Source organism: Rhagoletis pomonella, unplaced genomic scaffold (assembly GCF_013731165.1).
Source record: "Rhagoletis pomonella isolate Grant_MI unplaced genomic scaffold, Rhpom_1.0 Rhpom_scaffold_00010, whole genome shotgun sequence".
Lineage (NCBI taxonomy): Eukaryota > Metazoa > Arthropoda > Insecta > Diptera > Tephritidae > Rhagoletis > Rhagoletis pomonella.
The window spans coordinates 35,272,761-35,295,114 of NW_023458564.1; the positions used below are offsets into that span (position 1 = coordinate 35,272,761).

At 34.8% G+C, this 22,354-nt stretch overlaps 1 protein-coding gene across 1 annotated transcript; it reads left to right on the forward strand.

The window, feature by feature from the left end:
- Window positions 1-6,146: 6,146 nt before the first annotated feature.
- LOC118746284 (cuticle protein 8-like) lies at window positions 6,147-13,167 on the forward strand. Its single transcript, XM_036480125.1, has 3 exons — window positions 6,147-6,312; window positions 6,628-6,765; window positions 11,795-13,167. Exons 1-3 carry the CDS (start codon window positions 6,298-6,300, stop codon window positions 12,161-12,163), a joined length of 522 nt encoding a protein of 173 aa, XP_036336018.1. The 5' UTR covers window positions 6,147-6,297; the 3' UTR covers window positions 12,164-13,167.
- Window positions 13,168-22,354: the final 9,187 nt, after the last annotated feature.

Consider the following 22,354-nt stretch of genomic DNA (forward strand, 5'->3'; position numbering starts at 1 on the left):
AGTAGAGAAACCGAGTAGAATGGTAAAAACATAAGCTTAGCATATCGCTCACCCTCTTCAAATGAGGTACAACTTAAGAATCAATTACAAAATCGATAACAAAATCGATCAAAATATCGATTGTTATAACGATAAGTACCGAAAATATCGATAGCAAAATCGATAATAATATCAATAACAATAACAAAGTCGATAAAAATATCGATAACAAAACCGACAAAATTATCGATTATTATATCGATAAGTACCGAGAATCCCGAAAATCTCTCCAAAATAGTTCCCAGATTGAGTCTCTGTGTCTCTATCTATATCCTTTTCTCTATAATTACCTTTATCTTAATCTTTCTTCTTCTATCTTCACCTTTACTTTTGTCGGTATCCTCATTCTCATCTTTTTCTTTATATTTATCTTTGTTTTTACTTTTATGTTTATCGTTTTCTTCATCTACATATTCCGATCACCTTTTCCCCTTTTATAAGTAAAGTGTTTAAATTCGCCTTGGTCTTCATTTTTGCCTTTATCTTTACGCATCTTTGTTTTTGTTTTTATATTTACCTTTGCTTTTATCCTTTTCTTTATCTATGCATGTACGTACTCACCCTAACTTTCATTCTTGTATTGGTATTTTCCTAGGTGTTATTCTTTAACCTTTTATAAGCAAGTTTTTGTTAAATTAATACCGTGTGCATACACTCAAGAAGCTCTTCCGTTGCACCATTTCCGTGTGCAATTTCCGTTGAATTTGCCAATTTACTCCCAACCAACCAGCCGCCGCTAAAGAAGTTTCACTTCAAAAATATTTGCATTAATTTGAGATACATTTCACAAACTGATTTATGCAAAAAAATTGTCCTACATTTTTTCGAGTTGTGACCCTTTTGAGTAGGGTGTGCGATATGTGAGCAGGTATTTATGTAATGCTCAAGTGAGGCGAAAATGAGAACCACTGAAAAAAATGCAAAGCCACACTGCTGGGTCCTATTAATTGCAGTTATTCTAAGTGAATTAGTTGCTGTCATCAAAACCCCTATTTCGAAACCCTTTAAAAAAATTAACCAGATCGATTAGAGCTAGCTTGCAGAATTATTGCAAAGGAATCAGTAACCAAAAAGCTCTGTGTATAGTAGTGATGCAGTGAACCGAGAAACCGCAACAAGTGAACCGTATCCTTTAGAGGACCGACCGAAACTCGAACTGACAAGGAGTTCTAAACGAACCGAAAACGGATCCTACAGAAATGAAAATTGGCCACGAAGCGCACATTGCACTATATAAATTCATTGTTTTGGCATATGAATATATCAGCCTGAAATTCGGTTTAGATATATATTATAGAGTTCTGAGTTGATCTAACAAATTTTGTTCGGTTCGAGGCTATATATCATATAGCCGCCATCAAATGCGATTTTTGTATACTATCAACTTGAAATTCGGTTTGTATACGTACTAAGGAGTCCTGAGTTCACCTACGAATCTCTTTTTCAATTCAAGGCACTCTATCATACAAGCGCCATATACCCGATCTGGTGTACCTACATGAACTTTGTTGTTTTTGATGCCATCGGCTTGAAATTCGGATTATTTACTCTATATGGAGTTCTGAGTTTACCTTCAAAATTGTTTTCTTTGAATTTAATGTTATGCTGATTTTCTTCCTTATCATTGACGCTTTCAAATCGCTATCAGCTGCAAGGCTACAGCACGCAATTGCGGCACAGAGCTTTTATTTACCTTTCAGCAAAAGCTGGAGCAAGTTTTTGTTATAATTTGTTAAAAAAAACTTAAGGTACCTATACGATTAGCATGTGCTAAGAAATAGTTTTTCGCAAGCTTGTAATTTTGAGTTGTGCTTCTTTTGAAGACGGTGGGCGATTTGATGCCTTTACTTCATTCCTTTTATTCGTGTTATTAAGATAAGTAAAAGTGCATGTTTTGCCTACTTATCCTTGTCGGGCTCACGCATTTCATAATATTGTCGTTTTAAGCAACCTTCTTGCCTTTCAGGGCAACTATCTCCTCTGGCAAAGCTTCGAAGAGCATAGGGTGAGCCTTTTTTGTCTTACTAGAGTACAACATTTTAAGAAACGAACACATAATTTTCCGCTTCAACTAACTCTCCAGAACAATCGGTGTCGCTTCATATTACGAGTACGCCTTTAATTAAGCTCTGCAACAACCAAGTATTTTAACACCAGATACATGTATTATATTTTTATACTTTTGATTAAATCTTAATCTACTACAAATATATGTATCTACGTTTATTTTGAAAATAGTCCATATTTGAAAGAAAAATAGAGGCAATAAAAATTTTTTTCTCTGCAATTAAAAAATTTTTTACGGAGAAAAAGGCTTAACCGACACTGCGTGCACAAAAAAAATTTAAACAGATTACAATTAAGCACTTAAGCCAAAATTGCTTTTGCTTTAACTTTGTAACGGTTCTTCGTAGGTCTTTGAAATTTTGACAGCTGGTGCGTATGGTAGTAAGTAATCGATTTCTGTTAAAAACATTTTGTTGCTTACGCCCTTTTGGCGGTTAGGGCTCGATATGAAATGCATTAGTGTCAAACTCGTATAAAAAAGTACTTTCAAATGACTCGTTTTGGAATAAAGGACCAAATAGTTTTTTGTAAAAATAAAGACAGCATAATTAGAAAGAGGACTGTCCTTTGACATAAAGTACGGATGGTTACCATACCTACAAGCCATCGGTGCGGTTTTTTTATATACAGGTGTCCAAGAAGTACCCTGACAAACTTGAGGAGAAGGTAGGTGGGGGTGAGCTCCCTCATAAGCAAAAATATTTCAGGTAAAATAGTTACCGTTTTTGAAATATCTTGATATTTTTTCAATTAGCTCACCCGGTGACAAGTAATAAGGTCAATGGAAATAAGGTCAATTGACTTTATTTCCCACTCTGGTGCGAAATAAAGTCAATTGACATTATTACCTTTTCGAAAGCGAAATAAAGTCAACAAAAATTTGGAAATAAAGTCATTGACGCTATTTCCCATTCAAATGGAAATAGCGTCAACAATGCTTAAAATATGTCGATTCATAAAAAAAAATGTTGTTCTTACAATAAACATTGCCCCGTAAGTGTTGTTTTTTAATAGATGAAAAAGGCTTTTGCCAAATCCTCAGTCTTGTGATATTAATCCACACACAATCATGAACTACCACCAATTGATTCTTTTAAAAAAATTTAAATTACGAATATGTAAAAACACGATGCGAAAAACTAAACGCCTGCGCAAAGCTGGAATACGACAAATATTTGAAGAAAGAGTGGAGAAATGATACATAACTTGCAAAACATTTTTCGTTTCTACAAAAATAAAGCGAACACTATTAAATTGAAGAAACAGTCCATGTCCAAAAACCCCGGAGGAGCACTGAAGGCCTTCTGTGTTTTAGATTAGCATATTTTGAACGCATTCGGAATGTCTAAGGTGGAAAAGAACCCAACCTTTCTATAAGGAAACAATTATAGAAAAATAATTTTCTTACACTGTATTCATGTCTCCGCCAGCAGTCATTTAAAAGCAGCTAAGGAGAACGACGACACTATTTATTAGATGGCACATTCAACGAGCCAATGTGCCAAAATGCGGGTATAAACAATTATTGATTATTTAATATCGGAACCGAGATCATATAAGTTAATTGATTTGTTTTCACACACTTTTGAAACACAAATTATATGCTTTTTTACTGCAGACAAGCTGTTGCCCAAAAACACAGCAGAAATCTTCCAATCAGGGCTGCCAACTCTCCTTAGTTATGAGGTGCCATATTGAGGATAAAAAAAGTGCCAAATAGAAAAATAAAAGTGCCAAAAAAGGTGTAATTCCTTTTAATCATTCACATTTAGCAATAAAATAAGGCCACATTTTCAAAACAAAAGTGCAATGATAAAATAAGATAAACCAGTTGAATAGCCTTTATAAATTAGAAAATTTTAGTTGAGAAAAAGAAGTGCACGCAAAGGATTTCACAAAAATGTATTGAAATGTAATTTTTTTTACAAAAGTGCCATTTTGGCATTTTGTGCCAAATTGAAAAAATTAAGTGCCATTTGAAGTAAAATAGGAACAAATGGCACGGTTTGAGCCAAGTTGGCATCCCTGCTTCCAATAACTTACAAATATAAAAATGTGAAATATCGAGGGCTTGAATTCATTAATACCCTCTATCTGCAATTTGCACAAAAACTAATTTGTGATTTTAGAAACCATCTGGGACTTATTACCTGTCGTTATATAAGGTAGCATTAATATCACCGATGACAGTTAAAGCTTAGGTGGATTTTTATATCAGAATCTAATCTTTGTGAAATGTGTGCAGATAGGGGGTATTATTGAATATAAGCCCTCGATGTTTAAAATATATAAAAAATTTATTTCAGCGTATACAAAAAATAAATCTACCTGCGTTACAGCACGTCGGGAGAAGGGGAAGGGGGGCCGGGGGGCGCGGCGTAGCGTGACGTGGTGTGCGCGCCGGTCGCGCGGGGTACGCTTGGCGCTAGCGCGGTGTGGCGCGCTGACGCGGGCAACCGCGAAGCTAAGCAAATTTAATGTTTGAAAGAGAAATAATGTCAATTGATTTTATTTCGTTTTTAAAATGGTAATAATGTCAATTGACTTTATTTCGCACCAGGGTGGGAAATAAAGTCAATTGACCTTATTTCCGTTGATCTTATTACCTGTCACCGCTCACCCCTCACCTACCTTCTCCTTAACTTTGGCAGGTTATTTCTTGGACACCCTGTATAAATACCCCATTGTTTTCCGCTCGCAAATGTTAATAGCCACTGTTTTTCAAACTTTTTCCTTCCCCGCTCTTCTTATATTCCTTTTCCACTGCTTGATGTATGATAATGGTATCAAAGCGTAGAGGAAACAAAACGAAAAAAATTGTTTTATTTGGTTTAAGCGAAATCTCGAATCTAACACATTAACTAACTATACACACGTGACACGGCCGTCAAACACCAAATATTAATTAATCAAGCAAGTGTTTAAAATGATTTTTAATAATCCTATAATTTTCAAATTAAAAACGCAATTAACCCTCAATCTGGCAAAAGCGAAACACACACCTCTCTTGTACTTATAGAGCGAAAGTGTTTGTGGCAGCCACGCCAATCGTTAATATTAATGCCATGTTAAATTGACTTCAATATCCATGGTCATGAAGTACAAAATTAAAGACAACAATAGCAACGATTGTTTTTTTACCCCTTTTCTAGCTACTTTTAGAACATAAATAAATGAAAACGAAACCGCCTAATACAGCAAGCTGAGCATACTCGTATTGAAGTGAAGAAAGCTAAAGGTGGTGCGAGAATTCAACAAATTTCAGCACAAAATTTGGCAGCGATCATTTACAAAAACAACAATTGTTTTGCTGTATATATATAAATACTAATTCAATTTATTTGTTATATGTAGCTTGAAATACATACACATATACATACTTATACTTACTTATGAATGGAAGCTATCTTTAAGGATGATCAGCAATTCTGAGTAGAAGGGAAACAAGATTCAGGCTGCTGCTTTAACAACAACTACGTAGAATTTACAGTAGCAGAAGTTTGCCATGTAAAAAAAACAGTTAAGCTAATGTAGTACATATTGTACATACTAGTGCAGCTATATCGATATATGTATATGCTTTTGTGAAGATTGTGTTATTACAAAAAAAAAACACTACACTGCCTAGAAACTTTATTTTGAACGCAGAGGTTTACTCTTTATTTTATTTGCGCCAAATGCCTTCAACAATAAATCGAATAGTGAAACCAAGCAAACAAATTCAGAGCGACGTCTCGCGTCGCTAACAAACCATACTACCACCACCACGACCACCACCACCACCTCCACCTCCACCTCCATCTACGTAGTTTGTGGCTAACTAACTAGCGAGCCAACTACTCAAGCAACAGTAATAACAAACCACCACCAATAACAACCACAATAACAACCACATCAAACAACATCAAAAATAGCCACAATTGCAGCACAAAGCTTCGGTTCGGTTTGAGTTCGAGCGCCACCAGCTCTTTGACTGAGCAAAGCTAAGTTCAAAAGTAATACAGTTCGTTCATTCGCATTCGCTGGCAAACGGGTGGAGTCAAGTATATAAAAGCAGCTTCCTTCTTGGTTCTAGTTATCAGTTGACTGCAGCAATTCAAGTCGCATAGACCGAAGTAAAGTGGGAAGTCAAGAGCTAACTGTAATTTTTTTAATTCAAAATAAAGCAACAAAATAAAACCTAATACAAAAATGGCCTTTTTCAAAGTGAGTGGCTTACAATAAAAAAAAATATATATATAGATATATAAATTATGAACTGTGTAAAACTGTGAAAATATTGAGAAGGATTAAAGCTATCAAAGGATGAATTGTAGTTATTAAAAAAAAACTCTGAAATATTTGAAGTAAAATAATATCCTTGTTCTTAAAAAAAAAAATAAAATAAAACCATTATCACAGCACATACATATCACATGTGCATTTGCAAACATACTTGCATACCGTTTCAAAGTGCTGCACAGTTGTGGAATTTCGCACCTTAATTAATTACTTTATTAATTTGTTTATTCTTCGTTACAGTCTTTGGTGTGTTTGGCTGTGTTAAGCGTTGCCTCTGCTGGCATTCTGCATCATGGTGGACACGGTGCCGGTTTATACGCTGCTGCACCGCTGGCGGTTGCACATGGACCTGCCCACGATGAAGGACTCGACTATTATGTAAGTGTGTTGAGAAAACTGCAAATAGCAACAAAAAGCTCTTTTTAATTAATTCTTAAACGTTGGAGGAGAAATTTCGATTCCACAATAGGAAATGTTTGGCTTTACTATGCTTTCGGGCAGATAGTTGGCATTTTGCCATAATCTTGCATGAGGATTCTAGACCACATACATTTATAAGCATTCCATAGGCGTTATGTGCTTCCAAAGTCTCCAAAAATATGAGAAAATTCACAAAAAGTGTTAAATGTTTACCAAGTTCAATTAGTAAGGAAGTTATATGAAAATATTCTTAATGATTAAATTCCTTTTTTTAGCAAAATAGGAACAGTTTATATCGAATTTCCAATCAGATTTTGCAACCATACATGGCCAAAATTAGTTCTAAAATTTAGATTTTCAAAAAACAAGTTAAATGCTCAAGGACACAAAGGAATATAAATGTTTAAAACTAAGATCAGTGGTAACTGGATTTAATATTCCGATTTCCATCTCTATTCAAAATCAAATAGTAAATTTAAAACCATTTACATAGCTACATACATAAATTTAATTCTTATACCTTGCTCTCAGAAACACCTAAAGCGAAATTTACTGCCACTAAAATTTGTGGCTTGGAAAGGGTTATTCGATAGAAAGGGTATATCAAAATTTCAAATTTTCGTTTGTCTTGAATTAAATTGCATTGGGCTTATGGTTCGCCTCGACAACAACATATATTTCTTTTGTACTGGACTCGATCCCTGCTATACTTTCCTGCTTAATTAGCTTCAGTTAGATTTAGTGTTCTAACACATAAACAGAACGTCAATTCATAAGCTATTAAAATTAAACACCACCAGTAGTAGCTAAGCGCCAGCTTATAGTCCATAGTAAGTCTTGAACGGGTCCGATCGATTTTCAATGCTTTCAGTTGAGCTTGGCTGTCACTTCCGACATTGATTTGATGTATCTAACCACCACCTTTCGCCAATAATCCAATTCCCCGCGTCACAGTAAAGCAAATTCTTCCTTTAAATATCCTATTCATTGCATAAAAGGCATTTGGGTTTATCTGCCAGTTAAGAAAGTTTTCAACAAGCCTGCAGAAGATTGGCGTCTCCATTGTACGATCGTAGAATAACTAACTCGATGCCAAAATAAAAGAACATCCGATTATGTAAGATACGCTTCTTGTGCTTTTAAATCTACGCAGGGGAGGCGGGTGAAATCAGTTTTGATAAAATGTTAAATTCTATATAAAATTATTACTAATTGACCCAATGTATGGGTTCACGAAAAGAGCCTTTAAGGCTTCCTCAACATAATCGCATCAAATAAATACACTGACGTTAAACAGCACTGCTCTAGAAGAAAGAATCGCTCAATGTAGGGAAAGCAAATATATTTGAAGAAAATCTTATACAATCTATACACATTTATTTGTATGGTGCTTGCACTAATCTAATAGTCCTTTTTCGCTTGAAATATTGGCTGCAAGTCAAAAGGTGCAACTATAAGGTCACCTAGTAATGAACTTTTAATTATCTGTGCTGCGCATTTCAAATAAAATAAAAGCATTCAACACGTCACTGAAAGCTAGGAGAAATTCTTGATATAGCTTCATAAATTTTCCTTAATTTTTATACTATATATTAGGCCGGGTCAATTTGTATGAGAGTTTTTTTTTTTTGCCACTATGCGCATATAGCACAGAAGCATTCAGCGTGTAATTCTAAGCCGATTCGCCGAAGAGAGCATGGGTCTAAAATCAATTTGGAGTTTGCCAAATTGCGAAAATAGGTTTCTCAGAATTTTGCAGTAGTGTCATAAATGCTTAAATTTTGTATAAAAATATGCTATAGAAGGTGAGGAATCCATTCCTGGACTAATCTGTTTCTTAAAATTTCCACAAGGGGGCGCAACAGTGAAAATTTTCAATTTTGCCCTAATGTATGTAGAATTGGTACCCGTTTCTGTTCAGAAAAAAGTTATACTTGCAGAGAAACAAATTCTGAAAAATAAAAAATTATGTCAGAGTACAAACATTAAAATAAATGGCTAAGATTCGGAATTCGTTAGAAATTTATCCTTCAATTTAAATGCCACTGCGAAAATTTATTATTTCTTAAAGCATTACAAGTATTCTTTGTGCCAAAATTATATAAAAATTTAGTACCTCAGATAAATTACAAAACAAGTAGATACAAGGTCACTCAAAAAGTGGAAACGTTTCTTTTTTTTTTTTAATTGGCAACACTGCTGCATTTTTCCCAAATTTGTGGCTTGATAAGCTGCAATTAATATTTTCCGCTTGCATAATTCATGAACAAAAGCGAAGATTAATAAGTGGCAGCGAGCACTTAATTCTGTAGTAGTTTTTTACAATTAACAAAAGACTTAAGCAACGAACCTGCATTTACATTTGAATCAAAGCTAGCAGATAACATATATGTAGAAACACTTTAACGCATCAAAGCCGACACTACAGAAATTAACGACTACAGTTTCGAAGTGTCACTCAATTATTGCTTGATAATCATTCGTGCCGCTCAAATCTTTATTTGATTGATTGGTTTGCTACAAAGACGATTTTAAACATAAAATTGAGATTTGAAAAATGGCCATTGCTAGACAATGGTTAAAGCTCAAAACAAACATTTTTAAGAGCATTTCTGCCCAAACAGCTATATGTGCTCCTATAGTCACCACCCACATCTCAATGAAAAATTTAGGTACACATTTAAAATACTGGGTGACCACCATTCTTCCCCTTTTTTTTCTTCTTAATTTCTTACAATTTTCTATTCGCTTATCTAGCGCCCAATTGACCAATTGTAATACAGCGCCATCGTTTCACCTAATTCTGCTGTAATTTCGCCTTCAATTCGATGATAAAATCAAATCCCATAAAAACGCAGTTGCAGCAAGTAGCCGCAGGCACTCAAAGCAGAAGTAATAGCAAAAACAAACTGCACGTAATCGCTTGCAAACGCTTGCAAATGCTGCCAAATGCAAAATTCAAAACATTACAAGAGCAAATAGTATTATTGTGCGCTAGAAATCGTTGTTACTGTTGCGTTTGTTATTGTTGTTTCTGTGGTTGTTTTTGTTGCTCTGGTTGTTTTTGTGCGATGTGCCATTTCGGATAGCAGCACTTCATTGCTCCAGATTACATGCTGCCGATATGTATGCGCCAGCAATGCGCTGACACGCTGACACGCAAATTACAGTAGCAATAACAACAAAATCAAAAAAAAAAATAAAAATAAATAAAATTACTACGACATCATCTCTGAGAAATCACTACAAACAAACAATTGATAGACAGAGAGCGGCGATGCACAATGCATTGCATATGCATACATACATATGTATGTACATACATAAGTATGTGCAAAAAGTCTGCCACAGCAGGCGCAATGCTTTGCCGGTGGTGGCTCGCTGCTCGCATCACACAATTTGGCAGCTGTGACAGTGGCGGCTTTTGCGGTTGTTGTTGTTTCTCTTGTTGCTGCTGTTGCTGAGTAAGTGTTGAGTAACAGTCTTCAGTGACGCTTATGATTATAAACAAATGACATGCCACATCGCCACTTCACTTCACTACGCTTCACTTTTGTTGCGCGAATTTTAATATGTCATACATAATACTAGATATGCTCTTTGTTTGAGTGTATGCGTGTGTTGAGATAACTAAATAAACATGCTCAACATTTACATACTTTTATAAACTAGCTTTGATTGTGACAACTTTGAAAGTGGTATTTAAAAATTGTATAATCAATCTCATAGTTGAAAAATGTTGATGGCGTTGAGGCGAAAATTAAATTAAAATTTTTTCATTTTTAACATCTGCAGCAAGAAGAGATATGCAAGAAATAAAAAGTGCTTAAAATTGCACGCAAGTCGAAAAGAAAGTGAGACCCATGTGGCTTTTTAACTGCCAGCAACACTCAACGTGTTGACTGATTTAAGGAAATGGTAAATTTACTTGTAGAATAACAGACAAATACTCCAGCAAGGACTAAATTAGTTATTTACTTTTAAAACTGTGGGGATGGCAACACGAATGACAACCCAATATCCATTCGATTACACTTGACTCCATCTTTTACTCCATAATTTTTAAACTAAATATCTGTGCCAATAGTGAACAGTTATCGCACACGTTCTTCAAAAGCATGAATGCTGCACTAGCTTTTGCCGGAAGGTGGTTATATTATATCATGAATTGATAAACTTCCTTCTTTTTTGAAGTCCGTTAGAAAGGAATAAATTCCTTATTATTCAAATACAATACCCAGATCTCTATTTCTCTCTCTCTCTCTCGTTACATATATACCTAGTTCTTAAATTTCCCATTATTAAAAAAACATTGACGGGCTATACAAATAATAGTGTGCAAAGTCACACAATAATATTTCATAATTCACCACCATTCCCTTTACTGTATCATTTTTTCGCATTCGTTGCAAGACTACAATGAAAACTTGTAATTTGGACATTGCAACATTTTACTTAATTAAATAGTAAAAAACAAAAATGCACTGAAAAATGTTCTCAGCAACACCTCTTTCCCGAATTAAATTACTTCAACGCCCCAAAAAGTGAATTTCCCATACTAAAGCGCTATGGCATTTGAATTTACTTGCGAACATTTGCATTATTTGAGTGCTGAGAACACGACTTCATTCACACGATGTCGCTGACCTTCGCAAGTTCGACGTGGTTACGCGGGCGTAAACGCTAATGTGGCAAGTCATTGTTATAGTGGTTCGGAGGGTTGAGTCATAAGCCAACAGCCGGCATGACAGCGAACAGAGGTGTAATGAATGATTCCCACGTTGGGCAATGCATTAGAGCCGTCAAACACTTTGACTAACCAAACACGCGAATAAGTTACGTCAACTAGCACATACATACATATACATATATATGTTTGAAGCTTTCCTATAGCTCAAAGCTTAGTATAATTAAATATTTATTTATTTTATTGCTTCATAAAATGTTTCTAATAATATTTTTCAATCTTCTTCTTATCTTTTGACAGGCCTACCCCAAATACCACTACAACTACGGTGTTGCCGACTCACATACCGGTGATGTGAAGTCACAGCACGAAGTTCGCGATGGTGATGTGGTGAAGGGCTCTTACTCGCTCGTCGAACCAGACGGTTCGGTGCGCACTGTCGAGTATACCGCCGATGACCATAACGGTTTCAATGCCGTCGTCTCCAAGAGCGCCCCCACCATCCATCATGCCGCTCCAGTTGCTGTTGCGCACGCTCCCGTACTCTCTCATGGTCCAGTAGTTGCGCACCATGTTGCCGCCGCTCCAGCTTTATCATTGGCGCATCACGCTCCCGCCGCCTACGGATATGCCACCCACGATGCGCACGCCCATGTCTCTCACTACTAAGATAGCGAAATGAACGCACGCTAATAATGGACCTGACCCCACTCCAAACAAACAAGCGTTAGAATTTATTTATTAACGAATATCTAATATTAATATATTGAAAATCCCATGCTACGATGACGACCGAAAAAGTGAAAGGAGAAGAAGTGGAGAGGACGAGATGGTGTATCATAAAATCGCGATTACTTATCGATCTACCAAAAGTCGGCCGATATTTCGGCACCGGAGCGCAGTGTGTGTAAATAGGGATTTCATAAATGTCTTCACAATACATACTCTACAGCCATATGCTTTCAATACTCTCGTATTTTTATAACTTCATCTGCTCTTTTCATTATCGTTCTCTAAAGCTAATGCATGCAAACCTGTAATCTTGGCAATAAAAACACTGCCATTCATACGAGTAAATATGTCCCTCGAATCAGTGATAGACCCTTATGTATTTTGTAAATATTACTTAGATCTCTTTTCGTCCCCGTAAACATTTCGCCCCACGTCGCTAGCATTTCCATGGCATCTCTCATTTCTCTCACCACCTCTTAAATGCGAATACACGAAATAATCGACATACGTAGCTGCTGATCACCGCCACTACACCCACCTTCAAACTTACTCATTTCCACTCAGTCATTTACTCAATTACTCACTCTCTCACTAGATTAACAGGCTCACTTAAGCTCAAAGAATACTCCCACTTGCCACGATAATTAATCTTCTGTAAATTAGTTAGGTAAAACGACAATATTGTACCTTAAAAACGCATATAAAAGAGAAAAGTCCAAGCGGTAGAATTTGTAAAAAGTCGGCAAATAGAAAAGAAGTCCGTAAGAATATAAAAATTGAATGCAAGCATATTGGAGAGATACCTGTACACTATGGAATATAAAATAATTCTCAATAGTGGACATGTCATCCCTGTTAAACAAATGTAAGCAAGTTTTTATTCTAATTGTATTATATTTTTTTTTTGTATCTGCGTTAAATATTAAGTGATTACATACATACATGCGAAAAATGCTATAAATAAAAAATGTAGTGAATTTAAAAATCAAAAATGTGTATGTTTTTTTTATTAAATTTAACAAAATTTTTCACAAATCTAATTTTCTAACGTCGACTGTAGCAGCAATATATCGCATCCCCGCTTAATATACGTATAAGTGTATATCGCTTTTTTACAGGAGCCAAATTTTTAGTGAAATTGTTTGCTGGGTTTTGTTGGAAAGCAAAAACCCAGCATACAATTTCAATAGAATCTTCGTCCAATCATATATAAAAAAAAGTATCGGTGAGCAAATCCGAAGAAAACGGAAAGGAAAAACCATTCACAACAATAAACATGAAACAATTTTATGAACCACATTTACAGCGTAAGACGAGGATACTAATACACTTTTTCAAATTTGACACTACTCGACGAGAGTTAGGAATATTAGATCAATGCTTTCTTTTGAAAATTTTGAATTTGGAAATTAAAGAATTCAATATTAACATAAAAATAATCACAACCGTCAAACACATTCAAGAAACACTACGTAATAGACTTCACGAAACGGATAAACAACCATACGCAATTCTCGAAGAAGATCGCCACAAATACCAAAAAACTCCATCAAAATAAACTGTAAGCGCAAATTTCAACGAATATCGCAAATTTTTTCATTTGTTTGATTGGAATACTGGTTCATCAACAAGACAAGCATCGCAATACCACAAGAGTCACGTTTATTACTCTCATTGGGTAACAAACTCGCAATGCCTGTATCAAGGAAAACATTTTTCCCGATTCATATCGTTAATGACTTGGAACAAGGAATAAATTAGATTGAAGACGAAAGGGAGAAGGATACGTTAAGGAACAATTTTGCAGCCAAAATTAACACTTTTTAATTTATAAAACGGTCGAAGCAGCTCGAATCTAGCAAAAAACTAAAATAACGATATATATAAGTAGTAAGTATAATTTCTCACGATGGTTCAACGCCACAAAGCATTTCCAACAAACGGTTTTATTTCATTCGTCTTTATTAAAATTTTTGAGCGATCTAGTAAAAGTGCGTAACTTTAATATTGTTTATTTATTTCTCTCAAAAATACCTGACTAGGTAATGAATTTGTCACATAGATTTTGCGCCCACGCATCGATGAAAGAGTAGAATGAGGCGTTCAGGGATCTCTTCTATGAGCGCTAGAGGTGCACCTACCATCAATGCGGATCTTTTGCGAATGCGAATATTGAAGAGACTGAAAATTGCAGTTATTTTTTTACGAGTTAAACTTGACCAAATATTTTTTATTCCGAAATAAACGTCCTATCCGGATAATAAACAAACGGCTTATCCAAATTAAACAAGTTTGGTATCAATGAAAGAGGACTGAAATAGCTTTAACACTGAAATGTCGAAACGAGGAAAGCCACACATTGAAAAATATTTCAATAAAAAATGTTAATTAATTACCATAGAACAAACATTGGGTCAGGTATGTATTTAAATGAATTTCTTTAGTATTAAGTTATAAAAAAATTTAAATAGAGGTGGTAACCTTCATTCGTTATTTCTGTTTAAAAGCTATTTCAGTCCTCTTTAATATGATACCAAATTTGTTTAATTTGGATATTTGGTTATTTTCGGTCCCTGGAATATTGTGCAAGTGCCCAGACGTATATCGAACCAGTCACGGAAGAAAGCATTAAAAATGAGTTACAAAAACTAAAATCGAAAAACTCGAATGACGTGACAGTTTCTCCAAATTCCGAAACAACCAAAAGAATGAGAATAAAGAATTCTTTGGAAAAAACGGTGTCTAAACAACGATTGTGCTATGATGCTAGATTGTGAAGCTGAAATTCAGGAGGATACATCCGACAATTGCAGCCCCGATGAAATTCTCAAAAAGTAACTATTGCACCGCAATAAAAATAAATAAATATAACTGAAAGTCCTCTCAACTGGTGCAGTGTAAGTCAAAAAGAATTTACAATTTTGCCAATTTTCAAATTTTTCAAGTTTTGTCGCCTCGAGCGCATAGTTATATAGAGGCGCAGGTTTGATTTACGACCCTTCGAAAGGTTTTTTAATATATTCCAACGGTTTTTATCCTCCATTCCCGCCCATCCGCACGAGGGGCGCAGTCCGCATGACGTACGGAACCAGTATTTTCCAGGGACAAAAATAACTGTTATCTCGAATTTGGACATTGAAAACGTTGCCCAAATTCTGAAATTTAACGAAAACGTTGTTTCATAACAGTTATTAAAGGAGAAATATTTTTTCCGTTGCCGATAAGAGTTATTTCGTAACGTTTACTTTTCAAGTTGCTTGATAACTGTTATTGCCCGACGTTTATTTTTTACGTTGCTTGATAACAGCTACTGCCCGATGTTTATTTTTACGTTATCGGATAAGAGTTATTTCACTCTCTCACTTTTATTTCATCATCTTTATCTTGTTCTCCATCTTCATCAATATCCTAATCTTACAACGTTTAACAGGCGACGTAAAAAATAAACGTTGTAAAATAACTTATCAAGCAACGTAAAAAATAAACGTTGGGAAATAACTCTTATCGGCAACGGAACAAAAATATTAAGTGTCGAGATCTAAAACTGTTCAGCTACAGAACTAAATTCATCAGCCGATTTTATGTCTTTATTTTAATGATTCATTTATTGGGAGAGGACAGTATCGATTTCTTAATGCTGAAAAGCGGATCTGATATATCAAACGTGCTGGAATGAGAGTTAAAATCCTGGCATAAGCAACGGAGTGGGTCGTGCAATTCAAAATTATTAAGTATAATGTTCCAATTTTTTAATTCAAGTACTAAAAAAAAATTCAGTCTTATCATGAGTTTAATTTTCCCCGAAGCGGTTCACTTTTCACTTTTGGTTTTCATGTACATATTTACTATGGACGGAATACAAATTTTGGGCAGAATTTTTTTTTCGGGCGAAACTCAGGATAAGGCAGATTATTAAAAATTATTAACCCTTCCTTTTTTTATTTACTTAAATAAATCACCCTATTTACCCATCCAAATTATTTCTTGAAAATACATGACATCCGCATTCGCATCCGCGGATGTTAGGTTTTAAACATCCGCATCCGCATTCGCATCCGCGGATGTCTAAAATTCCACATTCGCAACATCCCTGGTCTAGACAAAAAAATATTTGAATCACTGGACCTGCTTCTGTGGAATTTTGTCAACTGAAACACGTTTAAGAAAATTGCAAGGTTTCTTTATTGAAATTCAAACTACCAAACCTTTAAGAAACCCTTCTGAATGATAACATCACTGAAACCAGTGAAGAAGATCAACCCAAGTAAATAGACGAGTGCGACGGAATCGATATCCCACACAACTATGACGGGAGGTGAATTTCAACATCGCCACCGAAAAATAAAAAAGCTAATATGGTAGACAGAAGTGCAGCGGATAGCGTGTAACGGGCTGACGGGTGGCGAACTGCTGATCCATTTCAATCGGAAAATTCGGTCGGGTAAACACAATTGCGATGGGAACGGTAAATGATTGCGACGGAAATTGGACTAAAACACACTTAACATTTTTCTGCACTGCTTTTATTCATCTCGGGTGACACGAGAAAACAAAAAATAGTTCATACGTAATTACTCTCGCGTGTTTTGGGCCATTGACATGAAATGGTCAGAAAAGCAACCCTGAGTCTTCGACCCGGCGGGAAAAACGGAAATGAATCTAAATATTTTCTCGCCGTAAAAATAACCGACGCACAGTGCTTCCCTTCCATATAAAATGTGGGCAAAAATAGAGTTATGGACGGATTTAAATGAAAACTCGCTTCTTAGTAAAATTGAGGACGCTAAATTCAAAAATGCAATTTGTATTTGGATAACTGTCATACCTTTCCTGTAAATGCAGTTTGAAGTAGAAAATTTTGTGTTATTGTGGCTTTTACATAGGTATGTACATATAGTTCGTTCTATTTTCAAAAGTAAAGTGTCAAATGACAGGGCTTGGGATTGCCACGTGTTACAAATTTTATTAAAATTATTTAATAAGTCAAATGAACTAGATATTACAATATGGGTATCAATTGAACTATTTTTGAAAATACTTTACTTCTAAACGACAGGTAGAAAGGTTTCCACATGTTTAAAAAATCAAATTCGCTTTAATTAAGGGAATAAGGTAACTGAAATATGTATATCAATATGAGTATCAGAAAAATGAAAAAAGTTGACATATTTAGAAAGAAATAAGTGAAGAGTAAAAACATTAATGAGTTAATTTAAGAGTCCAGTAATTTAAAAGGAATGTAATCAGAAAAAATCACTGATTGTAAATGTATGTATTTGTAATAAAATAACAAATACGATGGCGTAATCCTATGGTTTGACGTAATTATTATTTTAGTTTAACTAAATTCGACTTTACAAACAGGTGGCAACCCTATTCGTGATATTTTTAAGCTAAAACCTTCTTAAACCTCTTTCGGCTGACTCCCTATGGTTATACCTATCTATTTAAATTACCTAATTCCTTTAATTCAAGTGGAATTTGATTTTTTAAACAGGTGGCAACTCTCTGCATGTAGTTGGTATACATTTCTATTGATACCCATCTCTTAACTTTCTTCATTTAACTTATAAAAATTTTAATCTAATTTTTTAACAGGTGGCAACTCTTAAAAAAAAACTTCTTTTGTTAACAGGTCAAGCTTTTTAATCTGACACTTCATTTTTAAAAATGGAACGAATCGTGCAGATCTCAAGGCAATGACAAAAAATGAAAAAATGATTTTATGCATTAGCGAAAAACACATTACTTCAGAAAGTGCAAAAAATTAGCAGGTTTTTATTTCTTCTTTTGAAAGCTAAAAGCTTGTACTATTTAATAAAATAATAAAAATTAACCTATTTTTACATATATTTTTTATTCATTCCATTAAATTTACAATTTTTTTGAAATTTTGTTTTAAAAAATTGTTTTTCTGGAATACCGCAGGGACACTCTGTGTTTAATTTTATTCCAAAATTTTAATTCGTGTAATTCTCTACTATCTATATGGAAATAAGAAACGTCAAACCAACATTTTATTTCAAAGAATATATTTTTGACATTTTTTTCTGTGAAGAGCATACGCATGGCTATGCTCTTATATGCAGATAACGAGTTTTTCGATTTTTGCCCACTTAGGCGGCACTGTGCGACGGCAAGAAATCCATGCCATTCAATGTGTTCTAATTTTGACATCGGGTACCCGTCAGCTCGTTATCCGCTATCGGCTGCAATTCTGTTTACCGCATAACGCTGAGTTATTCGAGTACGGTGGCGACGAGCCGATAATTTGCATGCATAAATTCCCATTAACGAACTGATTGGACTTTTTCAGAGTGGCTTTAGACGTCGTAAATTCACCATAAACATGTTGTTCACCAAACATAAAATATTGGAAAAGACCGGTGAGCGGAGGATCAACCCTCACAAAGAAGTCCATTTATTTTTCGATTTTAAAGTCACGTTCGTTAGCACGAAGAGGACTTTCGGAAAGGAGCTGTCCGAGGCGTTTTATACAAAACGGGGATACACAATGTATACATATAATATGATATTGGAGACAACAGTAAGTGCTACACAACTAAACCGATTCGGTAAAATTTATTATAAGAGCATACAGTTACTGGCGAACACCAATTATATCGACATCATCGGCCTTATCCAAGTTGAATATGGAAGCAAATCGAATGGAAATGGTCATCTCACCGCTAGTCATTCCAATAAATGCTTTTCCAGGCTTTTTAGCATTAATTATGCTTATTGGCATTGCTTGGGTATAATCAACCTTTGTATGGTTTGAAAATTAAACGATCTTAACCTTACTCGAAATAGTGTGATTATGGCCTTCCTTTCTCGATCTAATTTCGAAAGCTTCTATAGAAATTCGGTTTTAAATTTTCCTGCAAATTCCCCTGGTGGTGGACTTCAAAATCGTCATTCGCATAAGGGATTCAATATTGGTGACAAGCAAAATTCAAAAATGTATGAAAAAAATGTAGAATTTCGACAATTGGTCGTTACTAGTCTATGTAAATATAAACAATGAATCAAAATCTATTATAAACCAATCCAAAAGGTTACACAAAAAGGAACAAGACTTTGGTTTATAGATCTCTAATTGATCCACATTTTATATACTGTCCAACCATGTTTTTCATAATGAGAGATAGTCAAATTCTATCTATCAGAGATACGCTATCCATATAGATAAAAACTTGCCCGATTTCTTGAAATATGTACATACATGTGTAAGTTGATAATGCACGTTCCAAAAATACTCGAAATAGGAAAGATTTCAACACACCTGCTAATAAAACTGAATCAGGTAAGCCTAAATTGTATTAAAAAAGAATTAAAATTTTATAATGAATTGACAAATGATTTTAAATCCAGCAAAATGAATGAAATCAAACAAAAAGTGTGTAATTGCCATAGGAGCCTTCCAGTTTAGTGATACATGGGCAGTCTTTCGGTCTTTAAATCGCAGTGCAAACATACATATGTACAAAGTATACTGTTGCCCACATATAGATACTGTTCCAAAACGCATCCGAAAGGTAGTCGAAGCTCATCCCGAAGCGCACCACTAGATTTACATATGTCAGAGCATCGCCATTTGGATGCTTGCTTTGCACTTCACAAGCATAAACGGCCTTCATACCGCGGCCGACTGTTACAATCATTGTATAGAGATAAATTGTAATTCGGAAAGCCTTTCTTTAAAACTTGTTTTTGGCAATAAAACACCTTAACACTTTCAGTACAAAAAATTCAACGTTGAAGCCAAAAATCTAAAAGTTTGTATTACCGGCTAATCAAGTGTTTAAAAAGGAAGTGTGCTCGTTTTTTAGTACTTCTTTTAATAGATTACAACTCGACTAAAGACCTAACAGCTACAAACTTTTTTCGAGGTGTATGAAAAAACAATGCATATTTGTCGTTCTATTATTCTATTATTATTTTAAACTACAATCATACAAATAAACTTATATTATATGGACGATTTCTAAATACATATATTTGTATAGTTAAGAGTTCTTTGACGATAAGCCAAACCACCACACGAAAATTAAGGAAAGTCAAAAATGAAGTATTATTTCATAAATGTTTAACACATAACTTTTCGTCTGCACACCTTATAAATATTTATACTTACTACAGCAAAGAAGCTTTCTTCGAGAGTTTTTGCAATAGCTGAATGAAACCTCTTACCTTCAATCTTGAGGTATTGCTTTGTCGCAATTAAACTCCCACTCCAACCTCTTTTTTTTGCGAATTCGATATAAATATTCAAACTAAAATGGCTAAATTTTCTCAACATCTAGTTATACACCTACTTACAGTTAATTCTTAAATTAGTAGCGACATGGAATTGCATGTAAGTAAGTATGAATGTATAAATCCACCTGCGATAGCTTTCCTGCAGGGTCATGCTATTTTTCATAACCATATACAAATATATATACAAATGTACATGCAAATAAGTAAATGTTGTTTGGCAAAGCAAGCCTAAATTTATTTTAAGTTATAGCGACTTCACATTTTTGCGCATTCCGTGACTATTAAAATTAGCATACTTTCAGGCATACTCATATCTCATATGTACAATAATGATTATTGTATGTTTAAATATTTATATACATATCGTCGTTTAAAGTACAAAACCGCGTATCGTTATACTGCAAAAGCGCTTAACTAACTTTTGCAGCCAAAAATTGGATTTGCTCACACAAGCTCTTGGCTCAATCCTTATCCAATCGTCCTGAAATATAGTAGCTTTACAAAAAACAGGACCATTTTGAAATATGAGTGTTTCTACTCTGGAGAAAATAATTTATGCAGCCTCACATATGCGGTTGATACGCGGTTTTGCATTTTGTTGATACGCGGTTTTGTACTTTAAACGACGATATGTTTGTAGATGCGAATAAGTAACCTGCACAAATCGCGGCTACTCCATGCACGCAAGTAAAGAGTGCTTCCGAAGGATCAAGGGGTAGTCCAAAATTAACCGAAATGCGTTTAAAAATGATCCAATTAACATTGCGTTGTTCCAGGTCAGAACCTTATACTCCAGCACAAAACTAATCTAAGGTATTATTCCATGGAGTACCTACCTCTTGACAACACAGCCCAATAAACATCGTGGGGATTACGATCGTTAAGAACCGAGTTGATCCGCTACTATATTACAGAGGAGTATTTTGTAAGTATGTAATCCAATATGGCACAAATAGACCACTACGCACATACGTATATGTATATCGAGTACATTTGTAAGTAAGTTCATTATACACTGCAATCCATCATAAGAAAATATACATTTTTGATTAGAAGGAAAGAATCGATAAAAAAATTACAAAAGAATATTAACATTTAAAGTACGTTTCCACGAGCCACAAAATTCGTAATTTGGGCACCACTCTCAAGTTCAGCTTGAAATCATGATGTTTCTGCATTTGTCCATAAAACAAATGTCAGCTGAAATTGTGTCGAGTCTTAATTTGGATGAAATTTAAAAAAGTAAATCGTGTTTTTTTTTACCGACAAGTAAAGCCTATTTAGACAATACTACACAGTTTTGTAAAATACCACTACAGAGTTAATATTGTACGGCATACATATGTATGTACATTAGGGTGGTCCTTAAGTACAGGAGGCATATTTTTACATCAGATGCTACTATAGTCGAAGATATCACATATATGTTGCCGCTGTTGGCAGCTTTCGATGAAATTGGGGTTAATATGTCGTACAAAATTCATCTCTTGCATCAGCATCTTGATCAACTCGCTCAACAGTTGCCAACTGAATCTGATGAGCAAGGCGAACGTTATCACCAAACTGCGCTTCCATTTGAAATAAGGTAACTATAGAGTGTGCATATTTTGAATTCCTAGATTTTTCTAATATCTTTGTCAGAGTGCACAATTTAAACATGTTAGCGATTGAAAACTATTTTCGTTTCAGGTACAGAGGAAAGAAATCTCCAGATGCAATACTCGCTGAAATTTGTTGGTGGTATAAAAACACCTTTAAAGAAGAGGAAGACGAGGAAAAAGAGGAAGAAGGGGAAGACAAAGATGAAATTCCAGAATATCTGTTGGACGAAATTATCGACCTTTCTGATGATGATGACGATGACCA